Genomic DNA, 16686 nt, shown 5'->3' with positions numbered 1-16686 from the left:
CGTCACTGAACTCCAGTCTAGCCAACAGAACAACACCTTGCCTCAAAAAAAAAAAAAAAAAAAAAAAAAAAAAAAAGAAGAAGAAGAAAAGAAATATGTCTTCTTCTTCTTACTCAAGGGAGTAGTAAGAACTAGATAACAATATTCAATTCAAAATATTTACTGTGCATTTCCTTCATGCCAAGAACTGTGTTAGGTGCTTTCACATCTATAGTCGTTTAATGCCCATTTAAACACTGGTTAAAAAAAGACAAATGAACGAGCTAATATCAATGAAACAAAGATAAAGACAGTTCAACAGGATTATTGTTACATTTAGACTGTACTTGACTAATATAGGCCATTGAGTTCTACTAATTATCTAAAAATGTCAATGGCTACGAAAACATATAAACTTGTAAATATAAAAATTTGTTGGATAAAATTGTATTTTACAAGAACTCTCACCATTAAGTTTCTTCCAAGAAGAGCCTGAAGAACTCCACTTTTCCCACAGTTTTTCACTCCAATTACATTACATCTGAACACATTTCTTTGAGTTTGTTTTTTCTGCAGGTCTATCTTTTTATCTCTTGTTACTAAAAAAAATAATAATAATAAAAACCCACTAAATATATACCACTTAGATTCAATAAGCCTCCATTCCACCTTTTGCAAAATAGGGCATTGCTGCTTATCATTTTTATGAAGTAGTTGATCTATAAACAAACATATTGTATGACAGTCAAGCTGTATGTGAATGAAGTACATAGAATGCAGAAGGGCCCCAGTTAGTGGAAAAATGCATTTCTGAAAGTTGACTGGAATGTGAATGTCATGTAACCAAACATTTATTTCATCATAAAATAGTGTATTTTCATAAGGAAAATATCCTACAAATGAATGAAAATTACTAAGAATATAGCCAACATTATATTCCATCTAATTTTTTCTGTGATAAACTGTCACATATTATAAACTAAAAGATGCTATTTCAAATCTGCACTCTCTTGGAGCTGGATCCATAAAAGGAAAAGGGACACACACTTTGGGGTTAGCCATCCTTTCAAATGTAAACTGTAAAAGAGGCATGCCAGAAAACAATGCTGTATCATCAGGACAGCAGGTAACCCTTCCTGAGGTAAAGAGACCTCCTTGGAGCCTGGCGCGGTGGCTCACACCTGTAATCCCAGAACGGTGGGAGGCCAGGGTGGGCAGATCGCAAGGTCAAGAGATTGAGACCATCCTGGCCAACATGGTGAAACCCCATCTCTACTAAAAATACAAAAATCAGCTGGGCATGGTGGCACATGCCTGTAGTCCCAGCTATTTGGGAGGCTGAGGCAAGTGAATCGCTTGAACCCAGGAGGCGGAGGTTGCAGTGAGCCAAGATCTCGTCACTGCACTCCAGCCTGGTGACAGAGAGAGACTCTGTCTCAAACAACAACAACAAAAAAACCAACAACCTCCTTAGGCTATACCTGAAGACTGAACTACAGACCTCACCAGAGATACTAGTGATAGTAGAAAAAAACCAAAAATGATAAAAATATATAATTATGGGATAGTTAAATAAGTTATAGAACATCCATATTGTGACACATTATTAACATTAAGATAAATAAAGTATACTTACTGATACAGAAAGATGTAAACAATGTGCTGAGTGAAAGAACCTCATGGCTGGCTAGTGACTATTTTCTTATTTTCTGGTGTTGAATTAAATACTGTCTAATTGGTTAAGTATTTTAAAGGGTACCTGCTCTGTCAATTTAAGAAAGGCTGTCTTCTTGTGCTAGGGATTCCCGTAAGATACGGCACATTTTCCACCAACAGGGATATAAGAAACTCTTGAAATGATCAGTTCCTTAACTTGCTATTTCCATACATTTGGTTTACTTTAAGTGGTGCACATTCCTTGGCAAGAATGCCTGGCTTACATTACAAGATTTGTGAAAGCTGTATTAATACAGAAAACAGTTAATAGGCATTATTTTTAATGTTTAAAGAAAATTAAAATGCAAGATCAACTGGTAAATCCTTTAATGCCCGTAGCTCTTCTTCATTTTCATCAGTGGAGTAACCCCAGGGAGTAGACTCGAAGCTAAGTCTCTACTCTTCCTTTCTTTTCATAAACAGTAAAATCAAACACCTCAACACAAAAGAAATGATCAGATCACAAGGAAAACTAATCGAGTGTAGATGGAAGACTAATGAAGATGAATTTATTCTTACTCTTTGTTACGTTTGAAAATGGAGTGCAAATCTCTAATCATGAGCTGAACAGTATCTAGATACTTACCTGTAATAGCTGAAGCTTGAGACTCTTGCTCAGTCAATATTGAATAGCCAAGATAGCCCAAATACTCCAGGCACCGCTGTACATCTAAATAAGTTGTGAGCCTACAAAAGAAAAGAATTTAAAATGTGAAAATTCCTAAATGAATATTTATGGGAAAAAAATCCAATAGCTAAAAAACTTTATGTACCACACCTAGATAATTTTTGTATAGACTACTTTAATTTCCTATGTGCCCAACCATAGTTTTTCCTACACTGCCATTCTTTTTTTTTTTTTTTTTTTTTGAAAGACAGAGTCTTACTTTGTCATCCACGCTAGAGTGCAATGGCATAAACACAGCTCACTGTAGCCTCAACCCCCTGGGTGCAAGTGATCTTCCTGCATCAGCCCCCCAAGTAGCTGGGACTATAGGCATGTGCCCCCAAGCCTGGCTAATTTATTTTTTAATTTTTAAAAATGTTTTAGTAGAGACAGGGTTTCGCCACGTTGCCTAGGCTGGTCTCGAACTCCTGATCTCAAGTGATCCATCCGCCTTGGCCTCCCAAAGTGCTAGGATTATAGGTATGAGCCACGTTGCCTGGCCCTACACTGCCGTTCTTAAAGCAGAGAAGAAAAGGGAGAAGAATGCAAGATGGCGGGAAATTCCTCTCTCTACTCCATCTGCCCAGAAACACCAAGGCCACAAAGATAAGCAGTGAGTGGCTGGTAAAATCGTGATAGAGTGGGGATATTTTACGTGATCTACTTTCCAAGTTAATATAAAGTTAATATATTTTCAAATATTAGCCAGTTGAGGACTTAATAAAACACACATGAAAAAGTGACAAAGGTGGCCAGGCACAGTGGCTCATGACTGTAATCCCAGCACTTTGGGAGGCTGAAGTGGGTAGATCACCTGAGGTCAGGAGTTCCAGACCAGCCTGACCAACATGGAGAAATCCCATCTCTACTAAAAATACACAATTAGCCAGGTGTGGTGGCGCATGCCTGTAATCCCAGCTACTCGGGAGGCTGAGGTAGGAGAATCGCTTGAATCCGGGAGGCTAAGGTTGCAGTGAGCTGAGATCACACCATTGCACTCCAGCCTGGGCAACAAGAGCGAAATTCTGTTTCAAAAAAAAAAAAAAGTGACAAAGGTGCAAAAATAATCTGAAATTAGCCTTTCTTACATATTTGAAAAAAGAAAAGATCCTAATGTTGAGTCAGTTAAGGCTAAAGCAATTATGTCACTATGCAAGACCAGAAGATTCCCTTAATACCCTAGGTATAATATCAACCATGCTATAACTAGGTTGTAGACAAATCCTCACAAAATCTTACTAAGAGTTCATTAAAGGCTAGGCGTGGTAGCTCATGCCTGTAATCCCAGCACTTTGGGAGGCTGAAGCGGGCAGATCACTTGAGGCCAGAAGTTCGAGACCAGCCTGGCCAACATGGTGAAACCCTGTCTCTACTAAAAATACATCATCCAAAATAAAACAGTCCCTTCCTGATAAATTTATAGAACATTTATAGTTCATCTTAGAGATATCAGCAGCTAATCTTGCTTAGAGGCAATTATGATTGAAGCATTTCATAAGGTCTTACAAGCTGACAAAGTAACAAATGTAATACATAATAACTTTAAACTATTTGCAACTCTAGAGGAAAGAGGTGAGCTCTATACTCACGTCCACTGGGAAAGGAATCCCTGGTAGGTTATCCAGCCTCTCTCATTGGTACAAACTGTATTATTCACATCTGGCCCCCAAGGTATGTAAGGGAAAACTTTAAATAAATCTTTAAGCTCATCAGGTGACAAAGCACAGTCTCTATCCTGAAGAAACACAAGGATACATAATGTTTAGATAGCGAAGATACTAATTTCCAACACAAAAGTCCCCCAATCTAGTAAAGCTATGCTTTTTAAAACTACTTAACAAGTGACAAGAAATTTTACATTTTATCAAGAAAATTCCTCACGTGTATATAAGAAAACCGATAAGAGAGTCTGTTAGAAATTAGACATTTTCATCTTGAGAAAACAACAAAGGTAAACAGCAGAAAATATTTTTGTGAATTTTACTTAGAGAGGTTAAGCAGTTTTTGGCTATGTGACATACACATCCCATAGCTCAGGGAACAGAGTTATATCATTCACTGAAAAATATTTTGCTATATATTATGGAAAATTACAGCTAAAGGCTTACCAAATCATGCTTGTCAAAGGTGCTTTGGAGAAACAAATATGCATGATGATTTAATTCAGTAGTGCAATCAGGAGGTATTTTTAGCCTGTTGAAAAAATTCAAGAGTAAAATAAATCATTACTCAAATTTTAAAATTTAAGAAATGAATATAAAATTGCAACAAGTCTTTTGTGAGGTAATACCATTTACAAGAATATCTTCACTTGGTATCATTTAGACTTCCCAAGGAAACTCTCTGGAGTGATTTTGCCACTCTTCAGAAGAGTCATAATAATGCTCATTCCAAAGTAACAACATTTTCTTTCTTTCCCATTTTTAAATTCAGACAGGGTCTCACTGTTGCCCAGGCTACAGTACAGTGGCACGATCACAGCTCATTGCAGTCTCGACCTCCTGGGCTCAATCAATCTGCCCATCTCAGCCTCTTGAGTAGCTGGGACCACAGGCGCACACTACCATGCCTGGCTAATTTTTGTATTTTTGTAGAGATGGGGTCTCACCCCATTGCCCAGGCTGGCTTGAACTCCTGGGCTCAAACAATCCACCCACCTTGGCCTCCCAAAGTGTTGGGATTACAGGCATGAGCCACTGTACCAGGCCCATTTTCTTAAATATCAGAAAAGCAGGTTGAAGGGAAGTAACAGAGCCAAATTTTTATTTATTTATCCACTATTCTAGCAGCAATGTGAAGGAGAGAGGAAGAAGGTTCCATAAGGATAGAGAGATTCATGTAGTAGCTCCAGGAAGTTATTTTGAAGAAAATTAAAGGCAAAGAGGATAAAAAAAACTGAAAGAGATGATTAGTGTAAGCCACAATGCCATAAGACAGGGAATTTCCCAACTGTCATACTTAAAGCAATAAGCAACCTCCCATAGAATTCATCTATTCACATAAATGACACAAGAAAAGAAAACCTTATGAGAGAGTCCTATAACAAATTCATTCATTCAGTATATATTTATTGAAAAATCTAGGAAATTAACTTGAGCCAAGATTTAGTAACTTAGTCAAAGGAAGTTTCAGTTTAGAACTGATTAATGGACTAGGAATCTAATCAGAAAGAACTTTGCTTCCTCAAAAATGGAGAAGTAAAAAGTAACAGTCTTTCTAGATAGCTGGAGGTGCTATGCTAAAATAACAGAGCACCATGAAGGTAATGTGCCAATGAAAAAATGAAGAATGACTGAAAACTCTGAGGCCAGATCCTGGGAAGTCACCATCCCTGAAAAGCTCGCTTCCCTGGGATATAGAAGAGGGATCCTGCAACAAGGCAGTCTCTTGTTTGGGGATGGCACTGGGTCTATTTTTAAACAAACAGAACTTGAACATAGTATTATCAAAGGAAAATAACGGGCCAGGCATGGTGGCTCAGGCCTGTAATCCCAGCACCTTAGGAGGCTGAGGCAAGAAGATCATTTGAGGCCCCAAGATGAGCCTAGGAAATATAGTGAAACAAAGAAAGAAAAGAAAGAAAAGAAAAGAAAAAAGGAGGGGAGGGGACGGCATTGTGGTGCACACCTATAGTCCCAGCTATTCGGAAAGCTCAGGTGGGAGGATTGCTTGAGCCATGGAGCTCAAGGTTGCAGTGAGCTAGCCAAAATGAGACGTCTCTTTAAAAAAAAAAAAAAAAAGGCCGGGTGCGGTGGCTCACATCTGTAATCCCAGCACTTTGGGAGGCCGAGGCGGGCGGATCATGAGATCAGGAGATCGAGACCATCCTGGCTAACACGGTGAAACCCTGCCTCTCTAAAAATACCAAAAATTGACCAGGTGTGGTGGCGGGCGCCTATAGTCCCAGCTACTCAGGAGGCTGAGGCAGGAGAATGGCGTGAACCCGGGAGGCAGAGCTTGCGCCACTGCACTCCAGCCTGGGCGACAGAGCAAAATTCCCGTCTCAAAAAAAAAAGAAAGAAAGAAGAAGAAAAAGAACCACAAATAGACCAGTCGTTTAGGAAAATACCTACTTCAACTTAAGCTGTTTAGGAAAATACCGACTTCAACTTAAGCTAAGAAGAACAGGCTATAAAACTAAGGGAGAAGAACAACGTAAGAAAAATGTTAACCAGCATATTTCTGAGATCTCTTGACTCCCAAAACAAGTTTATTGTCTAGCATCTTATTTTTCCTTCCTCAGTAAAACGAACAAAAAAAGATACCTGTAGTCTCCACAAGAAGAGGAAAAGTTTGAGTCATGAGGGAATCAGTGGTTCCCAACTGGGGATAATTTCACTTCAGAGGGCACATTTGGCAATTTCTCAACAGTTCTGGTTGTCACAACTGGAGGTATCACTGACTTCTACAGATGTGATAAACATCCTATACTGCACAGGACATCCACAACAAAAAATTCTCTGGTCCAAAATGTCAATAGTGCTGAGGTTGAGAAATCCTACTATAAAGCTCTGCTATAATTCTAAAATATTCCCAATTAGCTTAAAGCCCACCTCCCCATGTGTGCTAAATCAACCTTAAAAATATTTAGCAAGTAAAATCAATTACAAGACCAAAGGTGACTAAGCATGGCTCAATGCCTGTAATCACAGCAATTTGGGAGGCCGAGGTGGGAGGATCACTTGAGCCCAGGAGTTCAAAACCAGCCTGGGCAACATAGTGAGATCCTGTCTCAATAAAAAATTTAAAAAACAAAACAAAACAAAACCAAAGGTACATACAGGGGGAACAAATATTCAGGTGTCAAATCCAGATCATCATCATAACCAAATCGTCGAAGCACAGTCCAAGTAGTTTCGTGTCTCCCTCTCTGGATAAAAAGTGTGTGTAAAAAGAGAAAACCTGAAATAAAGTAAATTAGTAAATAAAGGATACAGAGTCACATAGGAGAAAAGCATGTAACATAATGGCAAGAACTAGATTCATGAACATATGGATGCTAGCTTTGCATTGTAAAGCTCAAAACAAAACAAAATTCACAAGTATCTCAATGAAACAGCTGATTTCAGAGTTGTTTCACATATACACCCAGCTCAGCAAGAGACAGCACAGGAGGAAATGGCCAACATTACATCTCAAGGAATATACTGACATGCACAAAGTTATACAAGAGTAGTGTTCTACAGATCTTTGAGTTTATTTTTGTCATGGAAAATTCTGGTTTTCAATCTCATTAACTTCACTGTGCCTCTATAATATATTCTCCAGAGAACATTCTATACTGGTAAATTTGACCCATAGACAAAATTCCCTAAAAATAATGACTATTTAAAGGCTGTTTATGAGTAGGAAGAATTTTAAGACACTTTTTTTTTGTTCCAGATATCTCCTTCCCTCAGGTGGACCTCTGTATCCTTGAGATCCAACCAATTTCCCCACCTCTAATTTATACTGGTAGTAAAGATGATAATCCCCAACAATGGTCTGTCCCTCCCAACTCGTAAATATCCAAATCAGACTTTAGGCATACTAGTAAATATTAACGTTTCCTTAAAGTATAAATAATGCAATAAAGACCTTCACCTTCTGCCAAATTTTGAAAATATTAAGTTTCAAAAGGGGGAAAAATACCATTCACCTACCTTTCAGGGTCAACCCACTGTCAGCCACACCATCACTTATATGTTTTCTGACTACATTCTTGACATCCTCCAGAGCTTGAGGAGCTAATGGAGTGTTGAAACAAATCCTCTAGCAAAAAACATAAAAATATATTTAAAAACAAACCAGCATTAAAACCACAAATAATATAAAATGGTAATCTACAAAGCAACATTAAATCCAATAACTGCAACCAAAGAAACATATTCTACATTAGGAATAGTCTCCACTTTGTATTATTTAAGTAAAACCTGGGCCGGGCACGGTGGCTCACGCCTGTAATCCCAGCACTTTGGGAGGCTGAGGCAGGTGGATCATGAGGTCAGGAGATCGAGTCCACCCTGGCCAACATGGTGAAACCTCATCTTCACTAAAAATACAAAAATTAGCTGGGTGTGGTGGCACATGCCTGTAGTCCCAGCTACCTGGGAGGCTGAGGCAGGAGAATCACTTGAACCCAGGAGGTGGAGGTTGCAGTGAGCCAAGATTACACCATTGCACTCCAGCCTGGGTGACAGAGCGAGACTCTATCTCAAAAAACAAAAGTAAAACATGTCATACTTAGAAAGAAATATTTCCAACTCCCTCCATCCTGTATCTAAAACACAGGGCTATTTGTGTAGCTATGTTATTCAAAACTAAGAAAGCAAAATGAAGGCCGGGCGCGGTGGCTCAAGCCTGTAATCCTAGCACTTTGGGAGGCCGAGACGGGTGGAGACCTCGTGGTCAGGAGATCGAGACCATCCTGGCTAACACGGTGAAACCCCGTCTCTACTAAGAAATACAAAAAACTAGCCGGGCGAGGTGGCGGGCGCCTGTAGTCCCAGCTACTCGGGAGGCTGAGGCAGGAGAATGGCGTGAACCCGGGAGGCGGAGCTTGCAGTGAGCTGAGATCCGGCCACTGCACTCCAGCCTGGGCGACAGAGCGAGACTCCGTCTCAAAACAAACAAACAAACAAAAAAAAAAGAAAGCAAAATGATTCAGAGTTCAGACTCCAAGTCATCCTTAACATTTATACCATAAAATGAAGCTACCAAATCCCCTCAATTCCTGGGCATAAGAGAGTTTTATAGACTAAGTAAAGGCATATATAGGTTGATGTGATAGTTCTATGTGAAAGAAACTTATGTTTATAACATACTGTTCTTGTTGTTTAAGCTAATACATTTTATAGCTTTCAGCAAAAAAAAAAAAAAAAAAAAAAGATATGCAAATATCTGAAATAAAGGACCATTACCTGAAAGAAGTTGAGTTCAGCATCATTGAGAGTACCATCATTATCTTGATCAGATATTTTAAATATACGAGTAAGGGCTTTTATACAAGCTGGTTTCATCTATAAATCATTGAGAAAAGAAATAATTATTTAAACTGTGATTTTCATAAGCAATGCTGAGAAAAATTCTGATTGTTTTTACACAGTATCAAATACCACCAACATGAAAAAATGAACTAAAGCAAAGCCATTTACTTTTATATGCAAACCTTTTTAAGTAAATGAGGCAATATTTGCTGGGACTGATAATTGGAATGGTCAAGCTCTCCCCTTATGACCACAAATCCTTTAAGAACAGGCAAAGGAGAAGTTCATCTTTAGGAGGGATTCATTTTTCTAGTCACATAAAGAAGAACTATTTATTTATCTATATCTTCTGTCATTCCATAGACAATATGAACTGACTTATAAAACTACTAAGGACTTTCCCCTCAACTTCCGATTTCTGACCATCCACTTTCTGGTAGCAGAATGAGATTTGTTTTGATCTGTCCCCTGTGTGTATGTTAAAGCTGGAAAATAAAATACGCTCATTCACAAACAAGTGGCAAAATTATCACTAGTTAGTAAGTGTAAAAAATTTTTACTAACTTCCTAGTATAAGAATTTATACTTTAAAAAGAACTTTGCCTTTTGTGACTCTAAAACTGTTATGACTAATGCTGCTGGAAATATATTCTGACAATTTCCTTCATTTTTATTTTATGATTCATCATGGATAGAATAAATAAATGACTATTTTAAAATAAGGCCCACATGCTTCTTCACTGTATAACCACTATAGGGTAATCACTGTCAATAATTTTGAGAATAAAACTTCAAGGAGAGCTTCGAATTTTGTCTAAGCTTGGAAATAGATCTCCTATGGTTCTACCTAAATCAGAGAAATGACATGTCAAGCTGAGGAAATATAAACTTATTAACTTACAAAATGGTAATGATGACAGCTTTGATCATGCTATCAAACTCAAATGCAGAAAAGAAATTCTTTTAAAAATAGGAAAGAAAATAATTATCTTCCAAACATACACAGATAACCCCTTCTATTCTTGTTTTAAATGGGATCTTTGGGAGAGTAATTTGATATAGTGAGAAAAAGATAAAACTTAAGATACTAAGAGATTAGAAAGAAATGAGAAAAAGAAGTCAAACATTTAGAAAGCATTTGAGGCTGGGTGTGGTGGCTCACACTTGTAATCCCAGCACTTTGGGAGGCCGAGGAGTGCAGATCACCTGAGATCAGGAGTTCGAGATCAGCCTGGCCAACATGGCGAAACCCCATCTCTACTAAAAATAGAAAAGTTAGCTGTGTGTGGTGGCGCATGCCTGTAGTCCCAGTACTTGGGATGCTAAGGCAGGAGAATCGCTTGAACCTGGGAGGCAGAGGTTGCAGTGAGCCAAGATTGTACCACTGCACTCCAGTCTGGGAGACAAAGAAAGACTCCGTCTCAAAAAAAAGAAAGCATCTAATGGGGCTTCCTTTATAAAAGAGTACTAAATGGACTATAACATCTACAATCACAGGTGATTTATTCTTTAAAATAATGAATGGTAAGATGATGCTTCTATAAATGTGATCCTAATGTTAGACATTAAAGATTAATAAAAACTACACTGTTATATTTCATTTACTCTCCTTTAAAATAAGTTGAATAATTTAAATGTTTCCAAAAGAAGCAACAGCAAGAATAATATACAAAACAGAACCTAAACATAACCTTTTATTTTGTCTAAGTGATTTTTCCTCACATAATAAAGGGGTACATTTTCAAAAAGTAATTTTAAGAAAAATAAACAATGTACTTTTCTTCTTTTTTTTTTTTTTGAGACGGAATCTTGCTCTGTTGCCTAGGCTGGAGTGCAGTGGTGCGATCTTGGCTCACTGCAACCTCCGCCTCCCAGGTTCAAGCGATTCTCCTGCCTCAGCCTCCCGAGTAGCTGGGACTACAGGCATGTGCCACCACACCCAGTTAATTTTTCGTATTTTTAGTAGAGACGGGGTTTCACCATGTTAGCCAGGATAGTCTCGCTCTCCCCACCTTGTGATCTGCCTGCCTCAGCCTTCCAAAGTGCTGGGATTACAGGCATGAGCCATCACACCCAGCCAACAATATACACACTTTTCATTAAAGCTTGAAAAGAACTCTAAGGTATTGGCCCAATGTCATATTTAAAAACTAACCACCTGAAAATGTAACATCAAAAAAAGGACTACTAAAAAGTATTAAAAATTCTACTTAATAAAGCTGTAAAAAATTATGGTATTTGGCTGGATATGGTAGCTCACACACTTTGGGAGGCCAAGGCAGGCAGATCACTTGAGGCTAGAAGTTTTAGATCAGACTAGCCCACATGATGAAACCCCATCTCTGCTAAAAATACAAAAATTAGCCAGGCATGGTGGTGCACGCCTGTAATCCCAGCTACTTGGGAGGCTGAGGCAGGAGAATCGTGTGAACCTGGGAGGCAGAGGCTGCAGAGAGCTGAGATCGTGCCATTGCACTCCATCCTGGGAGACAGAGTGAGACTCCATCTCGAAAAGGGAAGGGGAGAGGAAGGGAGGGGAAGGGGGAGGGGGAGGGGAGGGGGAGGGGAGGCGGGGAGGGGAGGGGGAGGGGAGCTGGGGGGGGAGGGGAGGGGAGGGGGGGCGGGGAGGGGCGGGGGCGGGGAGGGGGGGGAGGGGCGGGGGGGGGGGGGCGGGGAGGGGCGGGGAGGGGGGGGGGGGGGGGGGGGAGGGGAGGGGAGGCGGGGAGGGGCGGGGAGGGGAGGCGGGGAGGGGAGGCGGGAAACGGGAAACGAAAAGATTGTTGTTTAAATAAAAGATTCTGTTATAGGCAATTTAAAGTTTGTACTTGTGTAAAACAAGGTATAGTCTAAAAGTTGAAATTTTGGCCGGGCGCGGTGGCTCACGCCTGTAATCCCAGCACTTTGGGAGGCCGAGGCGGGCGGATCACAAGGTCAGGAGATCGAGACCACGGTGAAACCCCGTCTCTACTAAAAATACAAAAAATTAGCCGGGCGCGGTTGTGGGCGCCTGTAGTCCCAGCTACTCGGGATGCTGAGGCAGGAGAATGGCGTGAACCCGGGAGGCGGAGCTTGCAGTGAGCCGAGATCGCGCCACTGCACTCCAGCCTGGGCTGGGCGACAGAGCGAGACTCCGTCTCAAAAAATAAATAAATAAAAAATAAATAAATAAATAAATAAAATAAATAAAATAAAAGTTGAAATTTTTACCTCTCACTCAGGTCCACCTAAGAATTGAGTAATAGATGGTGGTAGATATTTTAACTCTTATGGGATGGGGATGGGGATGAGGGATTAACAGATTAGCAGAACAAATAACAGGCCTGAGAACAAAGTAGCAATTAAAAAATTGAGAACAAACTAATAAAGGGGATTTCATATACTGCTAGGCTAAGGCCTCAGAGGTAAATCCCTGTAACAGTTCCCACAGTATTAAGACTGTTTCCCAAATTTCCTTTATCATACATAAAATACCTAGCTGAATCAGAATGGAATCTATGTATTTCGTTTTTTTGTTTTGTTTTGTTTTGTTTTCTTGACACAGAGTCTTCTCACTCCGTCGCCCAGGCTGGAGTGCAGTGGCGCAATCCCGGCTCACTGCAAGCCTCGGCCTCCTGGGTTCACGCCATTCTCCTGCTTCAGCCTCCTGAGTAGCTGGGACTACAGGCGTCTGCCATCACGCCCAGCTAATTTTTTTGTATTTTTAGTAGAGACAGGGTTTTACCATGTTAGCCAGGATAGTCTCAATCTCCTCACCTCGTGATCCGCCCACCTTGGCCTTCCAAAGTGCTGGGATTACAGGCGTGAGCCACCACGCCCAGCCAGAATCTATGTTTTTAACAAGTAACACCTAGTGACTATTATGATGAGGTAAATTTGGGAAATACTGGATTCAGAGTAAATTAGAGGCCGGGCGCGGTGGCTCACGCCTGTAATCCCAGCACTTTGGGAGGCCGAGACGGGCGGATCACGAGGTCAGGAGATCAAGACCATCCTGGCTAACACAGTGAAACCCTGTCTCTACTAAAAAAATACAAAAAACTAGCCGGGCGAGGTGGCGGGCGCCTGTAGTCCCAGCTACTCGGGAGGCTGAGGAGGGGAGAATGGCGTGAACCCGGGAGGCGGAGCTTGCAGTGAGCTGAGATCCGGCCACTGCACTCCAGCCTGGGCGACAGAGCGAGACTCCGTCTCAAAAAAAAAAAAAAAAAGAAAAGAAAAGAACAGAGTAAATTAGAAAGAAGAATCCTAACTAAGGAAAAGTAAACCAAGAATAAGAGTAAACTAGAATCAGATTAAGGATAACTCAAATTAATTATTTATACTAGGAGTTGGCACTTTTTCTGTAAAGGGCCACACAGCAATTTTTTAAGCTTTGGGGCCAACAGGCAAAGTTAAGCATGTCATTTAGGTACTTACATCGTAAGAAAGAAATCAAACTTCTACCAAGTTTTTCTGATAAAACTCAAAATACAACTGAGTACAGTTTTGCAACACAAATTTATTAATGAGAAGAATGAAATTGTTTTTTGGAAGGAAAACATTTTGCTTTGTTAGGGTTCAAAGTTAGTGTTGTCTACCATGAAAATTAATTGCAAATGTTTGTATGTTAATGCTGATCTGTACTGACATTTTACATGTCCCATCTTTGAAAATGTCTTTTTGCACAAATATATACTGCCAATACTGGTACATATCCACAAACCTATGACTTCAATAGAACACAAGGTATTTATAAAATTATATTTGATTCTTTTCTTGATGTTTGCCTTTTAGCGTGTCATTACAATGCAGATTAATCAATTCCAGTTGAAGGTTAATGGAAACTCAATTGCATAGTTAAATGGATTACAAAATATGGAAATTTCCTTTGCATTTGCACCGATGTCTAAAAAAATGATGCTGGAACTGTAATTCGAACCTGGAAAATTTATCTGCTTTCCCATCTAAAAAAATACTTTATTATTATTTTCATGTTTTGGCATGATGGGTATGCAATGAATATAAATAAAAGGTCCTGGTACAGTGATATACATAGTACTTGAAATGCTGTCTAGGTGTGTCAGCGCAATTAGTAGTACACTCAGCAGCAGTGAGAAGAGATGAGAGTAGCACATATAAACTCTATTGAAACTACTAAACTTTGCCTTTGTAGCACACAAACAGCCACAGATAACATAAAAGAATGACCATGGCTATGTTACAGTCAAACTTTATTTTTATGAAATCATAAAATCTGAATGTAACATAATTTTCACCTATCACAAAATATTATTTATTTTGACTTTTTTTTCAATCATTTAAAAAAATATATGGCCAGGCACAGTGGTTCATGCCTGTAATCCCTGCACTGAGAGGCAAAGGCAGGCAGATCACCTGAGGTCAGGAGTTCGAGACCAGCCTGGCCAATGTGGTGAAACCCCCTTCTCTACCAAAAATATAAAAATTAGCCAGATGTGGTGGCACATGCCTGTAGTCCCAACAACTTGGGAGGCTGAGGTGGGAGAATCGCCTGAATTCAGTGAGCTGAGATCATACCACTGCACTCCAACCTGGGCAACACAGCAAGACTCCATCTCAAAATATATATATATAAAAATATATATATAAAATGTTTCCTTAGTGTACAGACTGTGTGAAAACAGGTGGTAGGCCAAATATGGCCCATGAGTCAGTTTGCTAACCACTCACTTATACTATAAACTTTTCCTGAAAGAGATCTGCAACTTTTTATTCTTAAAAACAATACCTCGCCGGGCGCGGTGGCTCAAGCCTGTAATCCCAGCACTTTGAGAGGCCGAGACGGGCGGATCACGAGGTCAGGAGATCGAGACCATCCTGGCTAACACGGTGAAACCCCGTCTCTACTTAAGAAATACAAAAAACTAGCCGGGCGAGGTGGCGGGCGCCTGTAGTCCCAGCTACTCGGGAGGCTTAGGCCGGAGAATGGCGTAAACCCGGGAGGCGGAGCTTGCAGTGAGCTGAGATCCGGCCACTGCACTCCAGCCTGGGTGACAGAGCGAGACTCCGTCTCAAAAAAAAAAAAAACAATACCTCTCTCGACAAACAGAACCAAAGCAACCACCTCAAGCTGGGTGTGGTGGTGTGGTGGCTCACACTTGTAATCCCAGCTACTCAGGAGGCTGAGGCAGGAGGAGGCCAGGAGTTCAAGACCAGCTTGGGGAATATAGCAAAGACTTCTTTTTTTTTTTTTTTTTTTTGAGACAAAGTCTCAATCCGTAGCCCAGGCTGGAGTGCAGTGGTGCAATCTCAGCTCTCTGCAACCTCCACCTCCCAGATTCAAGCGATTCTCGTGAGTGGCTGGGATTACAGGTATGCGCCACTATGCCCAGCTAATTTTTGTATTTTTAGTAGAAACGGCGTTTTGCCACGTTGGCCACGCTGGTCTCGAACTCCTGGCCTCTAGTGATCCCCCTGCCTCAGCCTCCCAAAGTGCTGGGATTACAAGCATGAGTCACTGCACCTGGCCCCTGCTTCTTAAAAGAAAAATTAACTTAAAAAAAAAAAGACAACCCAACTAAACAATGGGCAACGGCAGCTACTCAGGAAGCTGGGGCAGGAGGACTGTTTGAGGCTAGAGGTTCAAGACCACCTTGGGCAACTCAGCAAGACCCCACCTTTACAAAAAAAATTAAAAATTAGCTGTGTGTGGTGGCATGCACCTACAGTCCCAGCTACTCAGGAGGCTGAGTGGGAGGACTGCTTGGGTCCAGGAGGTTGAGGCTGCAGTGAGCCATGATCATGCCACTGTACTCCAGCCTAGATGACAGTTAGACCCTGTCTCTTTAAAACAAAAATGGGAAAGGACTTTGAATAGGCAATAGACATTTCTCCAAAGAAGATGGCCAATGAGCACATGAAAATTACACAACATCATTAGCCATCAGGGAAATGCAAATCAAAACAATGAGATCCCAACCACATCTACTAGGATGGCTATAATAAACCAAAAAAGAAAAGTAAAATAACAAATGTGGCAAAGATGTGGAGAAACTGGAACCTTCATACACTGCTGGTGGGAATGTAAAATGGTCCAGTCATTGTGTAAAGTAGCTGCTGGTTCCTCAATATGTTAAATATACAATTACCATGTGACTCAGCAATTCAACTACTAAATGTATGCAAAAGAATTTAAAACAGGCCAGGAGTGTTGGCTCAGGCCTGTACTCCCAGCACTTTGAGAGGCTAGATGGGAGAACTGTTTGAGGCCAGGAGTTTGAGACCAGTCTGGGCAACATAGTGAGATCTTGACTTTACAAGAAAATTTAAAAATTAGCTGGGCACGGTGGCATGTGCCTGTAGTCCCAACTACTCAGGAGGCTGAGGTGGGAGGATGGCCTGAGC

General features: G+C 40.5%; 1 protein-coding gene across 7 annotated transcripts in view; it reads right to left on the bottom strand.

Moving 5' to 3' along the window:
• RHOT1 (ras homolog family member T1) overlaps positions 1 to 16686 on the bottom strand; it is an 85626-nt gene that overhangs the window by 22814 nt on the left and 46126 nt on the right. For all 7 annotated transcript variants that reach the window (XR_007720272.1, XM_050763789.1, XM_050763791.1 and 4 more), the window contains exons 9-15: positions 9262 to 9360; positions 8005 to 8113; positions 7144 to 7264; positions 4471 to 4555; positions 3952 to 4097; positions 2282 to 2382; positions 448 to 578 (exon numbers count right to left, since the gene is read on the bottom strand). Coding sequence is in view for 6 of the 7 variants with exons in the window: in XM_050763789.1 (XP_050619746.1) it covers positions 448 to 578; positions 2282 to 2382; positions 3952 to 4097; positions 4471 to 4555; positions 7144 to 7264; positions 8005 to 8113; positions 9262 to 9360 (792 nt within the window). In the remaining variant the exon portion in view is untranslated. The remainder of the gene's footprint in view (positions 1 to 447; positions 579 to 2281; positions 2383 to 3951; positions 4098 to 4470; positions 4556 to 7143; positions 7265 to 8004; positions 8114 to 9261; positions 9361 to 16686) is intronic.

This window comes from Macaca thibetana, chromosome 16 (genome assembly GCF_024542745.1).
Source record: "Macaca thibetana thibetana isolate TM-01 chromosome 16, ASM2454274v1, whole genome shotgun sequence".
In the NCBI taxonomy this organism is placed as follows: domain Eukaryota; kingdom Metazoa; phylum Chordata; class Mammalia; order Primates; family Cercopithecidae; genus Macaca; species Macaca thibetana.
Note: the sequence above shows the minus strand (reverse complement) of the source record. Positions and strands in the feature narration are given on the sequence as shown.